Below are 18,598 nucleotides of genomic sequence, written 5' to 3'. Positions count from 1 at the left end.
AGAAAAGCAACATGTATTAGCAATGTCCCTGGTTTTTCTCAACAATACAGGCTTTAAAATAAAACCAGTAATAAACAAAATAATATAATCCACATTTGTATAAGACTAGAAAAAGTGCATCTGAAGCAATTTTTTCACCAATCTCTGGATCAAAACTGGCAGCTGTAGAATTGAAATAACTTTAGAATCTGAGATGATATATATGTTCATCAATCCAGCTTAACCTTTTGAAGGATATATGAATAAGTAGTCTTGATTGCTGCCTGTCAAACACTTCTTGGAAAACATTAAATAAGCAAAAGCCACAATACATAGGTAGCTGGAACAGTACCCTTTGCTGAATGCATCACTTCTAAAGTAATATTTGTAAACTCCATTATCATACAGGCAGACCTCAAGACATGACTGCAATGGTGCCTGCCCATTACAATTACACGTTATAGCAGTCGTCATGTGAAACACATCATCTAACAACTCCACTCCTGCTCTCCCCAGTGAAACATAAACAAATGTGTGGATCGTTATGTGAAGTGTGGGGTGCCTTCTGGGTGGGAGAGGCCTAGTACAAGCCCAGGCCTGCCTGCCCTGGCTCTTCTAAAGATTCTCCTACCTGCAAAACACTCCATGCTCCACTTCCATGCTTTAGTACCCAACAGGCCTTTTCCCATTCCCACCAGACCTTGGACCTGATTCCCACTGCACCAGGCCAAACATTCCTCTCCTCACTTGCCTTTTGAAGAGCTCTGAGGTGTTCCAGAACCCTGGAATATCTTTTTGTTTTGCGCAGCTGCATGCCATGGCTGCAAAAGTGGCTGTGCATTTTGTTCTGCACACAAAATGGCTACATTAGGATCACTGCTACATAGTCTGGGAACAAACTGCCACAAACAGGCAGGACAAAATGATGGCTGCATTTGGATCACTGCTGCATGGCCCAGAGACACATGGTCTGCCCTCCTTCCACAACATGAAGTCCAGAGAGTTTTAGAAGATGTGCTACATGATAGACAAATGGGAAAGAAACCCAAGTACTGCAGAGTTCCGGTGGTATAGAATTGGGGGGGATGGGTAGGCACTGCAGGAAGACATGACTCTCTTTACTCATATTCCTTTTTTTATGATTTTTGAACCCATTGTGGTCCATTTCAAGAGTGTTATTTTATCTCCTCCAGAATCAACAAATCTTCAGCAGCCAATACCAAATGCCTAAAACACATTTTGGGTCATAAATTAGAAGAATTAGAAGAACTTTATTGTCATTGTACAAGTACAATGGAACTGTGGATGCACCCCAGCAACTGTTTGCAATACAATAAAACCAAAGCACTTAAAAATGAAGAAAAATAGAGTACTCATGTCTCCATTTGCAATTTGAGAGTACAATATCTACGAATATACAAAAAATATACATCCAACACTGACTGCAACGCTTAGCCGAGTATAATACACAAGAGATGGATTGTACTGTAATATGTTATTATTCATCTGAATGGGGTATTGAGATTTCACATCTTTTCACATCTTAATAAGGTAGTGACTTCGTGTTTATTTGCGGTTCGGATGGCCCAGGAAAAGAAACTATTTGTTAGTATAGTGATGTGGGATTTTATTGACCTAAAACACCGTCCAGACGGCAGCAGGTCAAAAAGATAATTGCCAGGGTGTGAGGGGTCTTCTATGATGGCCTTGATTCTGCTTTGGCAGCGGGACCTGGCTAAGTCTTCCAGGGAGGGCAGAGGGCAACCAATGATCTTTTGAGCTGTGTCCATCACCCTCTCTACAGTTTTCCTGTCCTCAACTATGGAGCCTGCATACCACACACCCAGACAATAGGTCAGAGTGCTCTCCACAGAGGCTTTATAGAAAGCCAGCAACAGCTTCTTATCCAGATTGTTCTTCCTGAGAACCCGCAGAAAGTGCAGCCGCTGCTGAGCCTTCTTCACTATGGCCTTGGTATTAGGGGACAGGAGATATCAGCTGAAATATGGATGCCAAGGAATCTGATCGTAGGGACAGTTTCCACTTGTTCTCCATTGATGATGAGTGGGGCGTGGTCCTGTCCATGTTTCCTGAAGTCCATAATCAGTTCTTTGGTTTTATGGACATTCAGTGACAGATTGTTCTGTGAACACCAGATAGACAGGTTCTCTACTTCTGCCCTATATGCCACCTCATCCTCTCCAGAGATGAGACCAATCATGGTTGTGTCATCCGCAAACTTTATGATGGTGTTTGTTGCGTGGCTTGGTGAGCAGTCAAAGGTGTACAAGGCATATAGCAGGGGGCTTAAGACACAATCCTGGGGGGAACCAGTACTGAGTGTAATAATGGAAGAAAGGTCGGGGCCAAGTCTAACAGACTGTGGTCTGTTTGTCAAAAAGTTCTTAATCCAGGAACATGTGGGGGTAGGAACCTGCAGATTATACAGTTTGGTTACTAGTATATCTGGGATGATAGTGTTAAATGCAGAGCTGTAGTCCATAAAGAGCATCCTCACATAGCTCTGTTTGTTCTCCAGATGACTCAGCGCTCTATGAAGTGTGATGGACACAGCATACTCTGTAGATTGGTTTGCTCTATAAGCAAACTGATGTTGATCAAAGGAGGGCGGGAGGCAGTCTCTGATGTGCTGTGAAACTAGTCGCTCAAAAATCTTCATAATGGAGCTTGTTAACACTATGGGTCTATAATCATTGAGAGTGTTTATATATGTTTTTTTGGGAACTGGGATGATGGTTGCAGCCTTCAGGCATTGTGGGATAACGGCATGTGTTAAAGATAGACTGAACAGCTCTGTAAGTATTTCTGCCAACTGGTCAGCACACGCTTTAACTACTGCACGAGGAATGCCATCAGGCCCAGCAGCTTTCATGGGATTTATTGCTCTCAGTGTTTTTCTCACCTCATGCACCTGAAGAGAAAGAGGTGCAGCGTCGTGGTCCTCGTGAGGCAGTATGTCCAGGTTCTTGGTGGTCTCAAAGCGTGCGAAAAAGCTGTTTAGCTCCTCTGCCAGAGTGTTACTGCTCTCGCTGTTTGTTGGGCCCTGGCCTTTATAGTTGGTCAGGGCCTGTATCCCCCTCCACATCTGCTGTGGGTCACTGTCAGTAAAGTGGCCCTCGACCTTCCTCCTATACATCTCTTTAGCATGTTTGATGCCCCTTCTCAGCTCAGCTCTGGCAGTGCTGTACTGTGAGGTGTCACCTGCTCTGAAAGCCAGGTCACAGGTCCTGATCAGAGTCTGGACTTCACTGGTCATCCAGGGTTTCCTGTTTGGGAAGGTCCGTATGTGTTTGTCCACAGTGACATTTTCTACACAGGTCTTCATGTAGAAAAGCACAGTCTCTGTGTATAACTCAAAGTCCTGTTGTTTGAAGATGCTCCAATCTGTGCGGGCAAAACAGTCCTGAATAGTTTGACTGCTAGGTTTTGTTCTCTTCCTAAGGGGAGTGTAGGATGGTAGTAAGAGCAGGGTGAGATGGTCTGATTGTCCTAAGTGGGGAAGAGGTTTTGCTCTATAAGCATGCTTAATATTTGAATACACATGATCAAGTGTGTTTTTTCCCCTGGTTGGGCACTTAACATGTTGGTAAAGTTTAGGGAGCACAGTTTTTAGGCATGCTCTGTTGAAATCCCCAGCAATGATGTGAACGCCCTCAGGATGAGCTCTCTGTTGCATAGTAATTATGTCTTGAAGGTGACTGAGCGCCATGCTAACATTAGCATCTGGAGGTAAATATACAGCAGTGATGGTAACTACTGTTAGCTCCTGTGGCAGATAAAACGGTCTACACTGAACAGTCATGGCCTCTAAATCTGGTGAGCAATGGCCGTTTGTTATTTTGCTGTTTGTGCACCAGTCTTTACGTACATAAATAATTAGGCCCCCTCCCCTTCTCTTACCGGAGGCTATATTGCGATCTTGACGGTGCAAGGTCCGGTCCGCTAACTCCACTGTAGCATCAGGGATTTACAGGTGCAGCCAGGATTCTGTGACGATTAGCAGACAGCACTCACGAATTGTGTGATTGTGGGAGATCTGCAGCTGTAGTTCATCCACTTTGTTTACGAGAGATCTGGCATTTGTGAGGAACATAGATGGTAATGGGGGTTTCTGCGGTCTCTTCCTCAATTGAGTTAGCAGGCCTGCTCTGCATCCCTGCTTCTGTTTTCTCTCCCTACACCATCTCCTACGCTTGCTTGATCCGACAACAATCCATGGAGCTCCCAGAGATCTTGTTAGCTCCAATGGGATATTGTGGGATTCTGTATAAGCATAGGTGATTTCAGTTTTGAGCTGCTGTCCTATACTTATCAGGTCTTCTCGATAGTACGTTAGTCCGTTGCAGGATGGAGTAAAATGCAGGAACAAAAAGAAGTAAAAACACAAAAAGAAGAACAGACGTCGGGAGCATTTGAGCCGCTGTGACCTGCTCTTTTCTGTTTTCCCTCAATTTCTCTCTTCTAGTATATTAACTAGTAGCGTCAAGGGAAGGATAGTTCAAAAGAGATAACATGACTATCATGACCTTGCAGTAGAAGTCCCTTCCCTTTTATATGTACATCAATATTACATTCATGTACACAAACATGACATTGTGTATACTATCTTGTCTATTTTGACTTGGATGCCACTATCAGTTCTTCGCGCTTCCTTGCCAGTACACAAGTTTCCCATTTTTGTGAGAAAGTTTCTGTCTGAAAAGATGTTTACCTCTTCTTCTATCAGCTATGTTATCAGCTAAAAAAATAGTTCATATCCAAAACTAGGTACGCACGCCCCTAACTTCCTCAATACCAACTACTACTGACCTTAAATGCAAGCTATTTAACATAAGAAGCCTCATAAATAAAATACCTGAATTCCTTCTCTTACTAAATAGGGCTACATTCAACATTATATTTGTCTGTGAAACATGGCTGAATGCATCCCTCCCTGACTCCATTGCCACAGTAAGAGACTATTTTTATTATTTCTTTAATTTGTCAATCGCTTACAAGATACAGGTATAAGAATAAATATAGTTTTGAATACATGAGATAGGTACTTATAAGAAAAAATAAAAAAATACAATAGGACAGGGACGGTAGGCACGATTGATGTGCTATCATATTTACTGGTCCAATCATGAAATCCGTAGAGGAGGTGGTGTTGCTATCTTCTATAAAAGTCCCTATATCTAAAAAATATCAAAGTTACTCAAGATCTTGCTCTTCCTGAGACCATTGTCTGTGAGCTGTCCTTAAATATCACATTTCGCTTCTTACTATGTTACAGAGCCCCTGATTATGACATTATACATGTTAACTTCACTACTATTGTGGGCAACCTCCTGCCCACACGTTCTTATCTTTCTTGGTGACATCAATCTACCTCTTATTAATTGGACCCAAAATGAATGTACAACTGAACCCATACATGCAACCCCGTACAATGCTGTAACTAATCTGGGACTGGAGCAATACTAGACTCAACAACTGCCTCGATCTCATCTTCTGTAAGAGTTTAAATTCAATTTATGGACTACAAATAAAAGAACCCTTTTCCAACAGTGACCACAGCATGATTGACTTTTGTCCCAACATACATCCTAATAATAATAATGGGATCCACAATTATAACTTTAAAAAAGCCAACTATGATCTCATAGACACTGACTTCTCATCTCTTGAATGGCAAACTCTATTCATTGGCTGCAATACTGCCAAAGACCATTACAACATCTTTTTACTCAAATTAAAAGAATCATTAAATTATACATACCACTAATAACCGCAAAACCAAGAAAAATAAATTACCCATAACAATAGGGAAGCTCCAATCCAAAAAAAGATCTCTTTGGCAAAAAAACAAAACTGGCTATGTAGTTAACTTTAAAAGCCGCTACAAAAACTTATGCCACCAGATAAAGACTGGATGCACCAATCACATCAAACAAGAGAAAAACCTTCTGTGCACGAAATCCACCCGTGCCTTCTATAATTTTGTAAACAACAAACTCAAAAGACTCGAGATCCATCCCACCCCTAAAAGGACGTAACAGTAAAGACTGTAATGATGAAACCATTCAAGCCAACCTCTTTAACACATTCTTTGGCTCAGTTTTTGTAAACAGCAATGGCTCATGCACAATATTTCATAGTCATATCACAGATAATTACAACCATCTAATACATACCAATTTTACAGAAGGTAACATTGGAAAAGTACTACACAATCTAAAACCATCTCTATCTATTGGACCTAATGGATGATGTGCCTACTTCTTAAAAAAGCTCTCCACTGCCATAGCATAACCTCTAAGTATAATCTTTGAAAAATCTTTCAGGACCAGCTCCTTGCCCAACCTATGGTCCTAGCTACGGTCATCCCCATCTTCAAAAAGGGAGACCCCAGCCTAATTGAAAATTACAGACCAATCTCTTTTATGTTGCGTCATCTGCAAAGTCATGGAATCAATCATTAACCAATCCATTACCCTCTACTTAGAGACAAACAACCTACTTTCTAGCAAACAATTTGGTTTCAGAAAAATTTATCCTGTAACCTGCAATTCCTACACTGCAAAAACATATGAACTACACAACTCGATCAGGGCAAAGCAATAGACACAATTTACATAGACTTCTATAAAGCTTTTGATTCAGTGGTACACGACAAACTACTTCTAAAACTAAAATCTCTAAAGCCTGCATAATTGGATAGCTGCATTCCTGTCAAACAGGCAACAAATGGTCAAGAGGGAGCACCCTATCAAATCCTCCTGTTAACAGTGGTGTCCCCCAAGGCAGCGTTCTAGGACCAACTCTCTTTATACTTTACATAAATGACCTTTTATTAAAAGCATTTGTGTTCTCTTCGCTGATGATGTAAAACTATTCAACACCACCGACAATGCTGCTATCCTTCAAAAAGACCTTGCCCATGTGTCAGAATGGTCAAACAATTGGCAACTTCAAATCTCAACCAACAAATGCTTTGTCTTACATATTGGAAAAAAAATCAGAAAATAAAATACAAGCTGGACGGGCATGACCTTGTAGACAACCCTCATTCTGTCAAGGACCTTGGAGTACTCATCTCCAATGATCTAAGTGCCAGAGCCCACTGAAACAACATTGCCAAAAAGGAATTAAGAGTTGTTAACCTAATCCTGTGTAGGTTTTTTTCCAGTAATATTGTACTGCTAACTAGACCATACAAAACATTTGCTAGACCAATTCTCGAATATAGCTCATCTGTCTGAGAAGAGTCCTCCACTCCTCTACTTGCAAGAGAATACCACCAGACTTGAAATTTTAGGCTGAGACAATTTAGAACTACGCCGCCTTTGATCTGACCTAAGCGTAGCACATAAAATTATCTACTGCAATGTCCTACCCATCAATGACTACTTCAGCTTCAACAACAACCGTACACATGCACACAACAGATACAAACTTAAGGTAAACCACAAACTTGATTGCAGGAAATATAACTTCAGCAACAGAGTGGGCAATGCCTGGAGTACACTACCTGACTCTGTGGTTTCTTCCCCAACCCCCCCAAATTTTAATCTACTGTTGACCTCATACCATTCCTGAGGTCTGTAAGGTGCATGCATAAGCGCACCAGCGTGCCTACCATCCCTGCCCAAATGTCTTTTTATTCGTATGATAGATATCCCATAGTTGTAGCATGCTCTCACAATAGACACAGATTGCCCAACATATATATATACTATTATTTTTCTACTTGCATGCAAATTTTAATTTTAATACCTCCACATTAAATGCTACAAAGAAAGTTAAGTAAATATATATCTGAATTAACCTGTGTAGAAATTATTGCAAACCTTTTTATATTGTTAAATTGATCCAATATTTTCTCATATATATTTTAGCAAAATTTAAGAGCATTTTCACTAAGGTTTTATATTTTTTTAAAGTCTTTAAAATGTATGCATCAAAAATACAATGAAAGTTATTTTTATCCAGACTGTTGTTTACTTTCATACCAACGATTTAGTCCAAACATCTTATTAAAAAAGGTGTGAAAAATGCTCCTTATATTCAAAAACTGCAGTATTTCCAGTGACAGACAGAAACTGCTGCCAAACCACATTGTTTTATCTACCAGTGATCTATGCAAAAGTTGACATCTGGCATTTTGAAGATTTTCAAGGTAGGGAAACACATGTGAGGATTTACACATAAAGAAACCACATACTATATGTATACAACTTAATAGGTTCAATTTTTAATCTATATTGAAAGAGGGGCCCCCAAAGCCACAAATACCTCATTTTCTCCTTCCTCCTTTCTATTTCACTCTGGAAAATAGCAAATAGCAAATAGGACCTTTGAGAAGATTGAACTTCACATCACCACTGGCCCTCCTGTTACTCAGAGCTCCAACTGTCTGGCTGCAGACATCAAACTGTGTTTATCAGGACCACAATCCCTATGCACTTAACAAATATATTTACACATCTAACACTGAACTGAGGATGCTTTGCTAACTGTGTATATGACAAGTGCAGCCTTTCTTTGATTCCCCATAGCTGAGGCCGGTAAATGAACTAATCTGAAAGAGGCATTTGACATAAGCTTTGCTGACCTAATGACAAAGGCAGAACATTGAATCGTTTTCATGGAAATTTTCCACTGGAAAATTATATAGTCCATCAACTAAGGTAACATAAAACTAAGGCTCTAGTTCTTGTGGTTTTGAATATAAATATGAATTAAAGAACATCATTAAGCATTTTATTCTGATATAGAACTGTGGCCTATTTGGTTGAGAATGCTGTACTCTGGGTTGGCAGTGGCTACCTATAATTCTTCTAATCCTGTGTTGAATAGTCAAGTACTGAACCTGGACTGTCTCTCTTTTTTTTTGGTAGTTGTGGATAAAAATAAAAATAATGGTAATAGTTGCCTATTACCATTAATTGACTATGGGCAAAATTGTGGGGTATGATCAATCTTTATTTCTCTAAGGTAGAACAACGTATTGTACATTAGATATTATACCTCAGTTATTATTCTGCTTCATGAAAGTTGTATGCTCTTCCAGTCTGAGCTATATGTTGCTTATTCAAAAATAATGTAAGTCTGTTTTCCACAAAGGCTTGGCTGAAAATATTCTTTGCTACTTCTGTCATTTAGAAATAGCAGAGGCAGTGCCAGCATGCCAGCATGATAAGGGTAGATCTTGAACAGAAGATCATGCATATTTGAAATCATATTTTCTTTTGCTAGATCCCCAAACATTATGTCAGGTCATAGGGGGACATGTATGTTGACTGAAATAACAGATTACTCCTGCTTAAAGGAACATCACTCCCTGTTATTCCTTTAAGTTTATGTGCAGAGGGTCTCATAGTTTTTCCTTTCAGAATCCCTTTGATTTGCATGTGTCAGCAGGCCATGTGGGGCATTAAATTTCCAGAAAAGCAGATTGGGAGAATCTCTTCTATTTGTCTGGAAAGCCTTCTTATTTAATCCACAGGGCCAAAATGCTGAGGACTTCAGTCTCCCTCACCCCATGCCAGCATATCAATTGTTGCAGGTGGTAAAATAGGAGTAGAAAGCCCCCATTCTTCTCGCAGATCAAGTTCCTACAGATAAATCTATGACTTTAGCCATTTGTCAAAATTTGATCCTGCTCTTAGCACCAGTTTACCTTTAGGAGAGATACTGGATCTTTTTTTAACTGCAGAGAAATCCAGCAACCTTTGTACCTTATCTTGACCTTCAATTAACTTTAGAATAGCACAATTCACTTGCTTCACATTAAGATAGAATAAATTTAGATTGGCTTATTTTGTTGTGCCTCACAGAAGACAGCATGTTACATCTTAACCCAGCTACAGAGAAGGGGCAAAGAAAAAATCCATGATTGTGCCATTTTATTTCTTTTCAGTGTAAGATGGGTAGAGAGGCTGTCAGGCTTTCAAGATCCTGTTATTATAACCTTTCACAACAAAGTTTAGTTTCAGTAATCCATGTGATTTCTGTTTTCCTGATGCAAAGGAATTCAAGGCCAAATTTAAACTTGCTCTTCAGAGATACTTCAGGAAGACTCATCACCTTCCTACAGTTCATCGGGCCCCAAGTTGATTAGAATACTGATGATATTTAGCACCACCACTAACAACAACAATAAAAAGGCATTCTAAAAGACTACCAGGAGCTAGAGAAAAGCAAGAACCATCATTTGTATCAAATTCAAGCAGCCAACACTTGGCCTTAGAAAACATCAATCTTTCTCTCTTGGGATGAAACAAATTAGGTTTAGGGAACAAAAGGAAATGAAGCTATGACAGGGATCACTCTATGAAAGAAAAACTGAAAGAAGAAAAAAGATTTAATGCTAAATCACATAAAGCTTATTGGAATTAACAGAATCTGACATCTATAGAACTGGAGTAATAAAGAAGCAGTGTGGCTTTTAAAAGCCATATATATTGCAGTTTCTTCTAAATAACTCAGCTGTCTTACATCCTGTTGACTGCTGGCAAGAATCACATACTGTGGCAGCTGGAAGGTTTACATTTTTTGCATACTGACATTTTACACACATACAGAGAACTATGATGAACATATTCCTGTTGCTTACAGTTGAGAAGCTGCTTTATTTGTAGAAATGAAGCATGCCAAGTTTTTTTTTTGCTTTTGTTAAAATGACAATGGTAATGCCCATTCAAATTCAAAGGAAGGTCATGTTGTTGAATTAAACTGCATATGAAAATGCAACTTGAATTACATATCTCAGACCATTCAGAAAGGAACATTTTAAGGTCTGTGTAACTCTTATGATAACGATTCTAAGATGTGCTATGAGTTTCATACCCACATCAATATACAAAGCAAGTGAAAAGCTAAGAGAAACTAACATTTAATCAAGCCTTCAGTCGACTGCTAATGTAGAATTAGGAATGGTCAGAAGGCAGATTTTATCCACATTTAGCCATTGTTTGAATGAGATACTAACAATAAGTCTATCATTCCAAATTCCATCATGGAAGAAAAGTGGCATATTAAAAAACAACTCCACAGGAGTATGAGATCAACGACCTTGCTAAAGCAAGATCACAAGAAACCAGTAGAGCCACAGCTCCTGGAGCAAGTAAGACTGGGTCCAGCAGCAGTTTTGGAAACAAGGGAGGTAAAAGAAAACTGATAGACTCTGTTTGCTATCTTCCCCTAAATACTAAAATCTGTCATGAAAGAAAGTGAATATATGTGTCCCAGGATAATGTTGCAAGATCCAATTTGAGCTGGTCACCAAGAGCAGAGGTTAACTTCTGCTAGCCAGAAGTTCCCTAAGGATGGGCTCAACCACAAGTCTGAAAGCTCAGAAAACTAAATCTCTGATCTCAGTGACCAACCTAGATTGGATCCTAGAATCTGTCCCTACATTCTAGAAAACTAGACGTAGTAAAACTGCACAAATAAAGTTCTACAATATTTTAAACAAGAGAGATGCCTGTGCTCAGAGATATGCAACAATGAAACCTACACCTGACAGTTTTCCCATCAGTTGGCAGTTTTACAGGCAACACTAATATGCTTTTGACATTCCTGCAGTAGCTTCTTGTACTTCTTATCTATTTCTATTACTTTGGTTTTGAACCCCAAATTCTGCTGTGCCTTTACCCTGGATTATTTGATTTATAGTCTTCCTGTCAACTGATTTCATTGTTACTTTGGTCTCTCCCTTCCCATGTCTTAAGCTTGCAAATTGTTATTAATGCCTGCAAAAACTAAGCAGTTCTGTCTGAATGATGGACTTCACTGGATAGAAAATTACCAAGAAATCTCAGGATGGTGCATTAGACTAGGATGCGTTTTTAAAAATGAGAATGTCAACAACTTCCATGTTGTTAACAAAAAATAGTTGATTGTGACTCAAAAGAGACTCTGTTTCTTTGATTCCTGTGAATTTTCTTGTTCACAGGATTGGAGTTTAGAGCAAGACACTGACCTAAAACCAGTATGTAACCAGGGTGATTGATATAACATTAAACAACACTCCCCCCTCTTCTGATATTCAGCTCCTAGTTCTATCCAGGAACTAGGCCAAAGGCTGAATAACGAAAACAAAATTTTTGCAATAGATCCAAACAAATAGGGATTAGAACTTGGCAAAATCTTTAACAGAGCAGCCAAGAGATGCTATCTTACCACCAACAAAATAGCCATGAAGTCAATTTAGTAGGACTGATCCAAACAGTAAAGAATCTTTATTACTATAGTTTGATCTTATTTGGATAGTGAAGACTTTGCAAGTAATGACTTCTTATATTACTATAATGTTTACAATCATGGTAATCAAATTAAATCCTGATTAGATCATCATATTTTTTCCTGAAATACTGTTCTTTTGAAGAAATCATATATTTGTATGTGTTTGTGCACTGTGTTTATGTATGTATGTACATACGTATGTTTGTATACACACCCACACCCACCCACCCACACTGACCTTTATGGCTCTTCAGAACTCATGACTTGGCAACTTTTTCCAGCTAGATTTGCTAAAGTGCCTCATTAAATAAAGGCTACCCTGCCCCACCTTCTTGAGCTTCTGGGATTTCTGTAGTTTCTTCCCCAAACCCCAAAAACTTTAACCTTAGACTGTCTACTATTGACCTCACCCCTTTCCTAAGAGGCCTGTAGGGGGCGTGCATAAGCGCACCAACGTGCCTACCGTCCCTGTCCTATTGTTTCTCTTATTCTTTTATTTTTCTTATATGTACCCATTTCATGTATTCACAACTATGTATACATTTATACTTATTATCTTGTAAACAATTGGCAAATCAAATAAATAAAATAAATAAATAAATAAATTTAAAACTGGTTCTATTGATTGGCTAGGGATCTCAATGAGACGTTCCATTTTGGAGGTGTTAGTGAATTGAGAGAAGATTTTATCTCCACCCCATTGTATATTGTTTACTTCCTTGGCCATATATGTTAATTTTATTCATATTTATTCTTTTAGTATTTTAAGGTTTTACATTGTTTTTATCTTGCTAAAAGGCTGCCTGGAATCAGCTGGCAGCAAGATGGGCAGCCTATAAATGTAATAAATAAATAAATAAGTTGTATTTACATGCTCTTTGTGTTTTGATTAGCAGCTGAATTTGTTTTTTTTAATTAATATTAATTTAATTAGGGCACTGTAAAAATCTGCTTGAATATACTGTTAAAGGATAAATATTCTTAAACTTATTTTTTAATCTCTGCTTGAAAATTAATCACAGAATATAATTTTTATATATCATTTTTCCTTTTGAAAGTCTATTTAAATAAATGGCTTATTTTTGTCCAAGAGTTGCACACCTATTTTGGAATTAAGCGGGAATAAGTAAACGTTACAAGGAGACTTGACAATAAAAAGAAATCTTCATTTTTTTTAAAAAAGAGCTTTGCTTTATGAATTATATATTCCATACAAAGAAATAACAATGTAAGAAATCTCAAGTAAATTCTGTATAAGATGATATTAGTAATTTTATTCTGCACAGATTTACTGTAAGAAAGAAACACTATTTCTGAGAATTTTCTTGGCACTTATTTTTAAAAAGTTACAATAGAAATCATGATGAATGCACAATAAAAAAGTAAACATTGAAGCTGATCAACAATCACAACATTGGTGAGAGCATTAATGCAGTGTGAAATTGGGTGGAAAATGAAGTAAGCAAGATAAAAACATAATTATTTTTTTAAAAAATGCAGGCATTAGTTTAAAACTTTTAATTTCTCATTGAGTTGTGAATCAAGATGTTGGAAATAAATCAAAATGATATGCTTACATCTAAGATTGTCCACTGCTCTACAACAATAGCATCATAGCCTTGGACACTTCTGCTATCATCTACAGAAGGATCTTCAAAGATGAACATTCCATCTGTCATGCCCTGGAAGGTATCTGTGCCGAAACAAACAAATTCTATAAACTGTACTGTTAGTTATTATCTGTTAACAGTCTGTGCATTATTTATCACAATCCAAGATTCTTCTTACCATGTTACAAAATAATAGAAGATAGGATATATCTCTGCAGGGCTAAAATGTATTAGCATGAATGACAGTAATAGAGCTACCGTGTTTCTCCAACAATACGGCCTCTACCAATAGGAAGGCCCAGCATGATTTCTAGGCATGAGGTGAAATTAATCCCCGCCCCCAAAATTTAGGCCTATTTAAACCATGCGTTTCCCTGCCATTTCTTACATCGTTCGTTAGAACTACACGAGGTGAAGAGAAATGGTGGGGGGGAAGGGCAGGGGGGGATGGGGGAGAAAACTTGTCTTTAGGAGTGGCCTGCAGGTAGCCTAGGCTAGAATACCCTGATAGCTGATAGAAGCTCCCTTGAAGGCAGAGTCCCCAGCCGCTTCAGGGTGTGGCAGGGCGTGGCAGGGCTGCCTGTGTCCCCTCGCCTTTAGGCAGTCTCTTTCGGGTGATGGAAGCTCCCCAAATGCAGTCACAAGCCACTTCGATCGGACGGTAGAAGCGGCCTCGGGGCGAGCGCGCACAAACACTCCCCTCGCCGCGAAGCTGCTTCTATCGGCAGACGAAAGCTCCCTTGAAGGCAGAATCCCCAGCCGCTTCAGGACATGGCGTGGCTGCCCATGTCCCTCGCCTTTAGGCAGTCTCTTTCGGGCGATGGAAGCTCCCCAAATGCAGTCACCAGCCACTTCGATCGGCCGGTAGAAGCGGCCTCGAGGCGAGTACACACACACACTCCCTCGCCACAAGGCCGCTTGGGCAGGCACGCCACGCCCGAAGCGGCAGGGGACTCTGTCTTCAAGGGAGCTTTTGTCTGCCGATAGAAGCAGCCTCGCGGCTAACTGTTTCTTAATGATATTCTAACTGTTTCTTAATGATATTTAAAAATAGTCTTGGGACCAGAACCATTTCAGGGCATACAGTTGGTTCAGCAAAGAATTGGTCTGGAAGTGCAAGTGTATCTCCCTAAATGTCTCCAACATCTGCCTCTGGCCCCAACTGCACTATCTTCTTGGCCTTGAACAATAATGCCTGGAACTTATGGGATTCAAATAGACTAGAAAAGGCTGGTCTTTCAGGAGCCATGCATTCCTCCTCAGAGAAGTCAGATTCTTGTTTGTCTTCTTCTGGGGCCACAGATATATGGCTATGTAGGGATGGGTCAAGTGAAGCCCTGTCCCTCAAAGACTGCCTACTTCTGGAATGCATAGAAGGATCTGGGTATGAAAGAATAGAATATTCAGATGCCACAGATTCTGGCCTTCTCTTCTCATCACTTGAAGGCTTTCTACTATTCCCTGTCTTATGGCCTTAGAAATAATGGCCTCAAAGTGAGCAGGCAATACTTGTTCTGCAACTTCAGGATCCCACAGACCTGCAGCAGTGGGGGTAAAAGTTGCCTCCACCCCGGTCTACGCCTCCTAGGAGGAGGTTCCATTGACTCCTCTTGGAATGCTGTCTGGTGGACCCTTTCATAATCCCTGCCCCCTTCTAGTAGCAGTGGGACTGCAGAATCAGATGCCTCATCAGGGGACCAAGCCTGCAAACAAGGCCTACATGCAGAGGAGGGCCCAGGCTCAATCTGTAACACTGGAGACTGTGCAGAAGAAACTGACTCATCTGGGGGTGGTGATCTGAGGCTCCTTACTCCAGAGGCACACTGGTTCTTTTCCACCTGCTTCTCCAGTGCTCTCTGCCTTCTGATAGCATCTTGTTCCTTAGACCTAGAAGGCTGTTTGGGTTCAGGGGCCTTTTTCTTTTGCTGCCTCTTGATCTGCCCTAGATATAGAAAGATTATGTGCATCTGCCATCTTGGCTGGTGGGATATGAGCTGTAGAACTGCCCAAGGGAAAGACTGGTTCCTGGGGGAGGAAAGGGGATGAAGAGTTACTTCCACTTTCATTTCCTACTGAGCCCCTTAAGCCCAGCTTAAACAAACAACTTCTCTTACCTCCAAGACCAGTGAAGCACACCTGAAAGTCCTATTGCTGGGCTGCAGACATGCCCTGCCAGCCACCATAAGCAAAAGGGACCTGCATACAGGTCTACTGATGCACCACACGAGACCTCAACATTGTACCTGCACTCCCAGTGCTGGCAATGTGATCAAATCTGTGCCACCAGCTGGGCCTTGAATCTTCTGCCTCCTTGTCTGCAATCCAATCCTCTTGTGCACCAATGCTATCATGCGTTGGTTCTGCCCAGCTGGGTCGTGATGATTGCCCGATCAAGCAGCTTGCTGCTGCACTACTGCAGCGCAGTGCTGTACTCCTAGCGGGCCGATCGCCTGCTCCTGCCACTTGCTGCTGCGCTACCGCACTTTGCAGCTGATCAAAAATCAGGCTGATTGCCTGTTCTTCTGCTATGCAAAACAGCTGAGGCCCTTATCGGGCCGATCACTGCTGCCACTCCAACCACTCCCATGCAGTGTGGCTCAAGCACTGGGGCCACTGCCCTGAGTGCTTCCTGGACTGGGGGCAGCCAAAACCCCTCCTTATTTGCAGATCTCCTTGCTTTTGAAGACATAATTTTTTTTTAAAGAAAAGGCCTCCTCTTCCAATGTGAAGTGGAGCCCCAGCAACTCACGTCCGTCCTGGCTTGGACTGAGTTGAAAACTGGGCTGTGGCCTATGGTGCAGGGCGGAGCGTCAATCAATGTGCAGGCTCAGTCCAATAGGCTGAGGACTTGAGCCTACCCACTCTCTCTGGACTCCCGTAGCCAGAGAGGAAAAGGGTGAGCGGAGCTCCACTCCCTAGATCTGAATTTTTCGCATCTGGAGGCCCTCTGAGGGCACATTGATCCTGGAGGGATTTGCTGATTAGTGGGGAAACTCTGGGAGCAACGAGGTAGAAGGCACCCACCTGCTGCGATGAAGAGGCAGCCCACAAACCCGGAGCGAAAAAGCACAGTCATCCGCATGAGGGCTGACTCCTGGTTGTGACAGCCAGATGTAAAGAAGGAAGAATTAAAAACAGCAGATGGAGATATCGACAGACCTGGTGAAGCCCAGTGCCATAAAGGGAAAATTACCTAGCAGAGGAGTAAAGATCCACACATATCAATGGTGAAAAAGAAAGTGTCAGATTGGAAGGGGTGGAAGCCTCCAGGACGGGTGGTGATTTGGTGGTGAGAGCAACATTTGGAGAGAGGAGAACTTTTCAACCAAAGAAAAGAAACAGAGGAAAGGGAAGAAGCTAGAAAAACAATATAAGGGACAAATATGTGATAAGAGAGGCGTATACGACCGCTGATGCGGGGAAAAACGGAACAGTATTGGATTGACATTTGATACGGAATGTAGTTGCTTACAAGAAGACAGCAAATAACAGGAAGGAAGGAAGCGAAAGAAAGGAAATAACTCTGTGGCCTGAAGCAGATGTAATCCTACTAAATATTAATAATACATTACTGGTGATAATTATAGAGATCTGTATAGTTATCTGTTATGCACATTTTCTTGATATATATTTATATAAGTTGTGATAATTATAGTGGAAGTGATTAGTGCTTAATGAAATTAAGGTCCTGATTGATAGATGAAATATTTAACTGTTAATATAAAGTGTTGCTCTCTAATTGACATCTAATAGGAGTTCTTTAAATACTAAGTAACATCTTAGATCATTGTATATTGTTATTACTACAGTATACTTGACCGGTGTAACATTATTACATATCACTAAATATTTACCTACAATATAAATAGCAGATTGATATTTATATTTATATAGATAAAATGTTATAAGGACCAGAAGAAAAATTTATAGCCAAAATGTACAATTACCTACTAAGATTTGATAGGGAAGAGGAAGTAGTCAAAGGAAATGTGATAGCCTGGGCAAGAAACTTTGGTTACAGCATTCAATTAGAGGAATGGGAAAAACTGTGGACTAAAAATTATAAATTAACAATGGCCGCTGCCTATAAGGAAAACCTTTATAAAATGATTTACTGTTGGCATCCAACACTGGCAAGATTGGTTAAAATATATCCAAACATGAGTCCAGAATGCTGGAAATGTAAGCACAAACAAGGTACCTTCTTTCATATGTGGTGGTCATGTCCTGAAGCAAGAAAATGTTGGAATAAAATAAGGAATTGGTTGCAGGAAATTATTGGTCTCCAAACTGAATTCAAACCTGGAAGGTTTCTAATAGGAATAATTAGAGGATTATTTGATAAAGAAATTAAATATATTATAACACATATATTGATAGTGGCAAGAATCACATATACACAGAGTTGAAAACTAGATAGTACCCTCCCCCTGACAGTAAGATAATAAAGAAAGCAATGGATTGTGCAGAGATGCTCAAACTCACATTGGAACTGCAAGATAGAGAAGATATGGAATACTATACAGTCTGGGATAAGTGGTATAATTGGTTAGACAGTAGAAACAAAAATTAATGTAAATATGTATATTGACCTAAATGGAAATGTCAATGTCACAATGCTGCGAAGATTATATATGAGTTTTTAATATGTAGAAATAAAAATTTATTTTTTAAAAAAGCAATTCATTTTGAATATGATATATGATATCAATATTAGTTTATCCTCAATGTTTTGGATGTAGTTGCTTCTTTTACCA

At 40.1% G+C, this 18,598-nt stretch overlaps 1 protein-coding gene across 1 annotated transcript in view; it reads right to left on the bottom strand.

Moving 5' to 3' along the window:
* RFTN1 (raftlin, lipid raft linker 1) overlaps positions 1-18,598 on the bottom strand; it is a 189,380-nt gene that overhangs the window by 21,520 nt on the left and 149,262 nt on the right. The window contains 1 exon segment of the mRNA XM_087947998.1: positions 13,809-13,924. Within this exon segment, the coding sequence (XP_087804124.1) occupies positions 13,809-13,924 (116 nt within the window).

Source organism: Notechis scutatus, chromosome Z, assembly GCF_049901735.1.
Source record: "Notechis scutatus isolate UNSWTSFEM ecotype Mainland chromosome Z, rNotScu1.2, whole genome shotgun sequence".
Taxonomy (NCBI): domain Eukaryota; kingdom Metazoa; phylum Chordata; class Lepidosauria; order Squamata; family Elapidae; genus Notechis; species Notechis scutatus.
The sequence above is the reverse complement of the archived record's forward strand: the minus strand, read 5'-3'. Positions and strand labels throughout refer to the sequence as shown.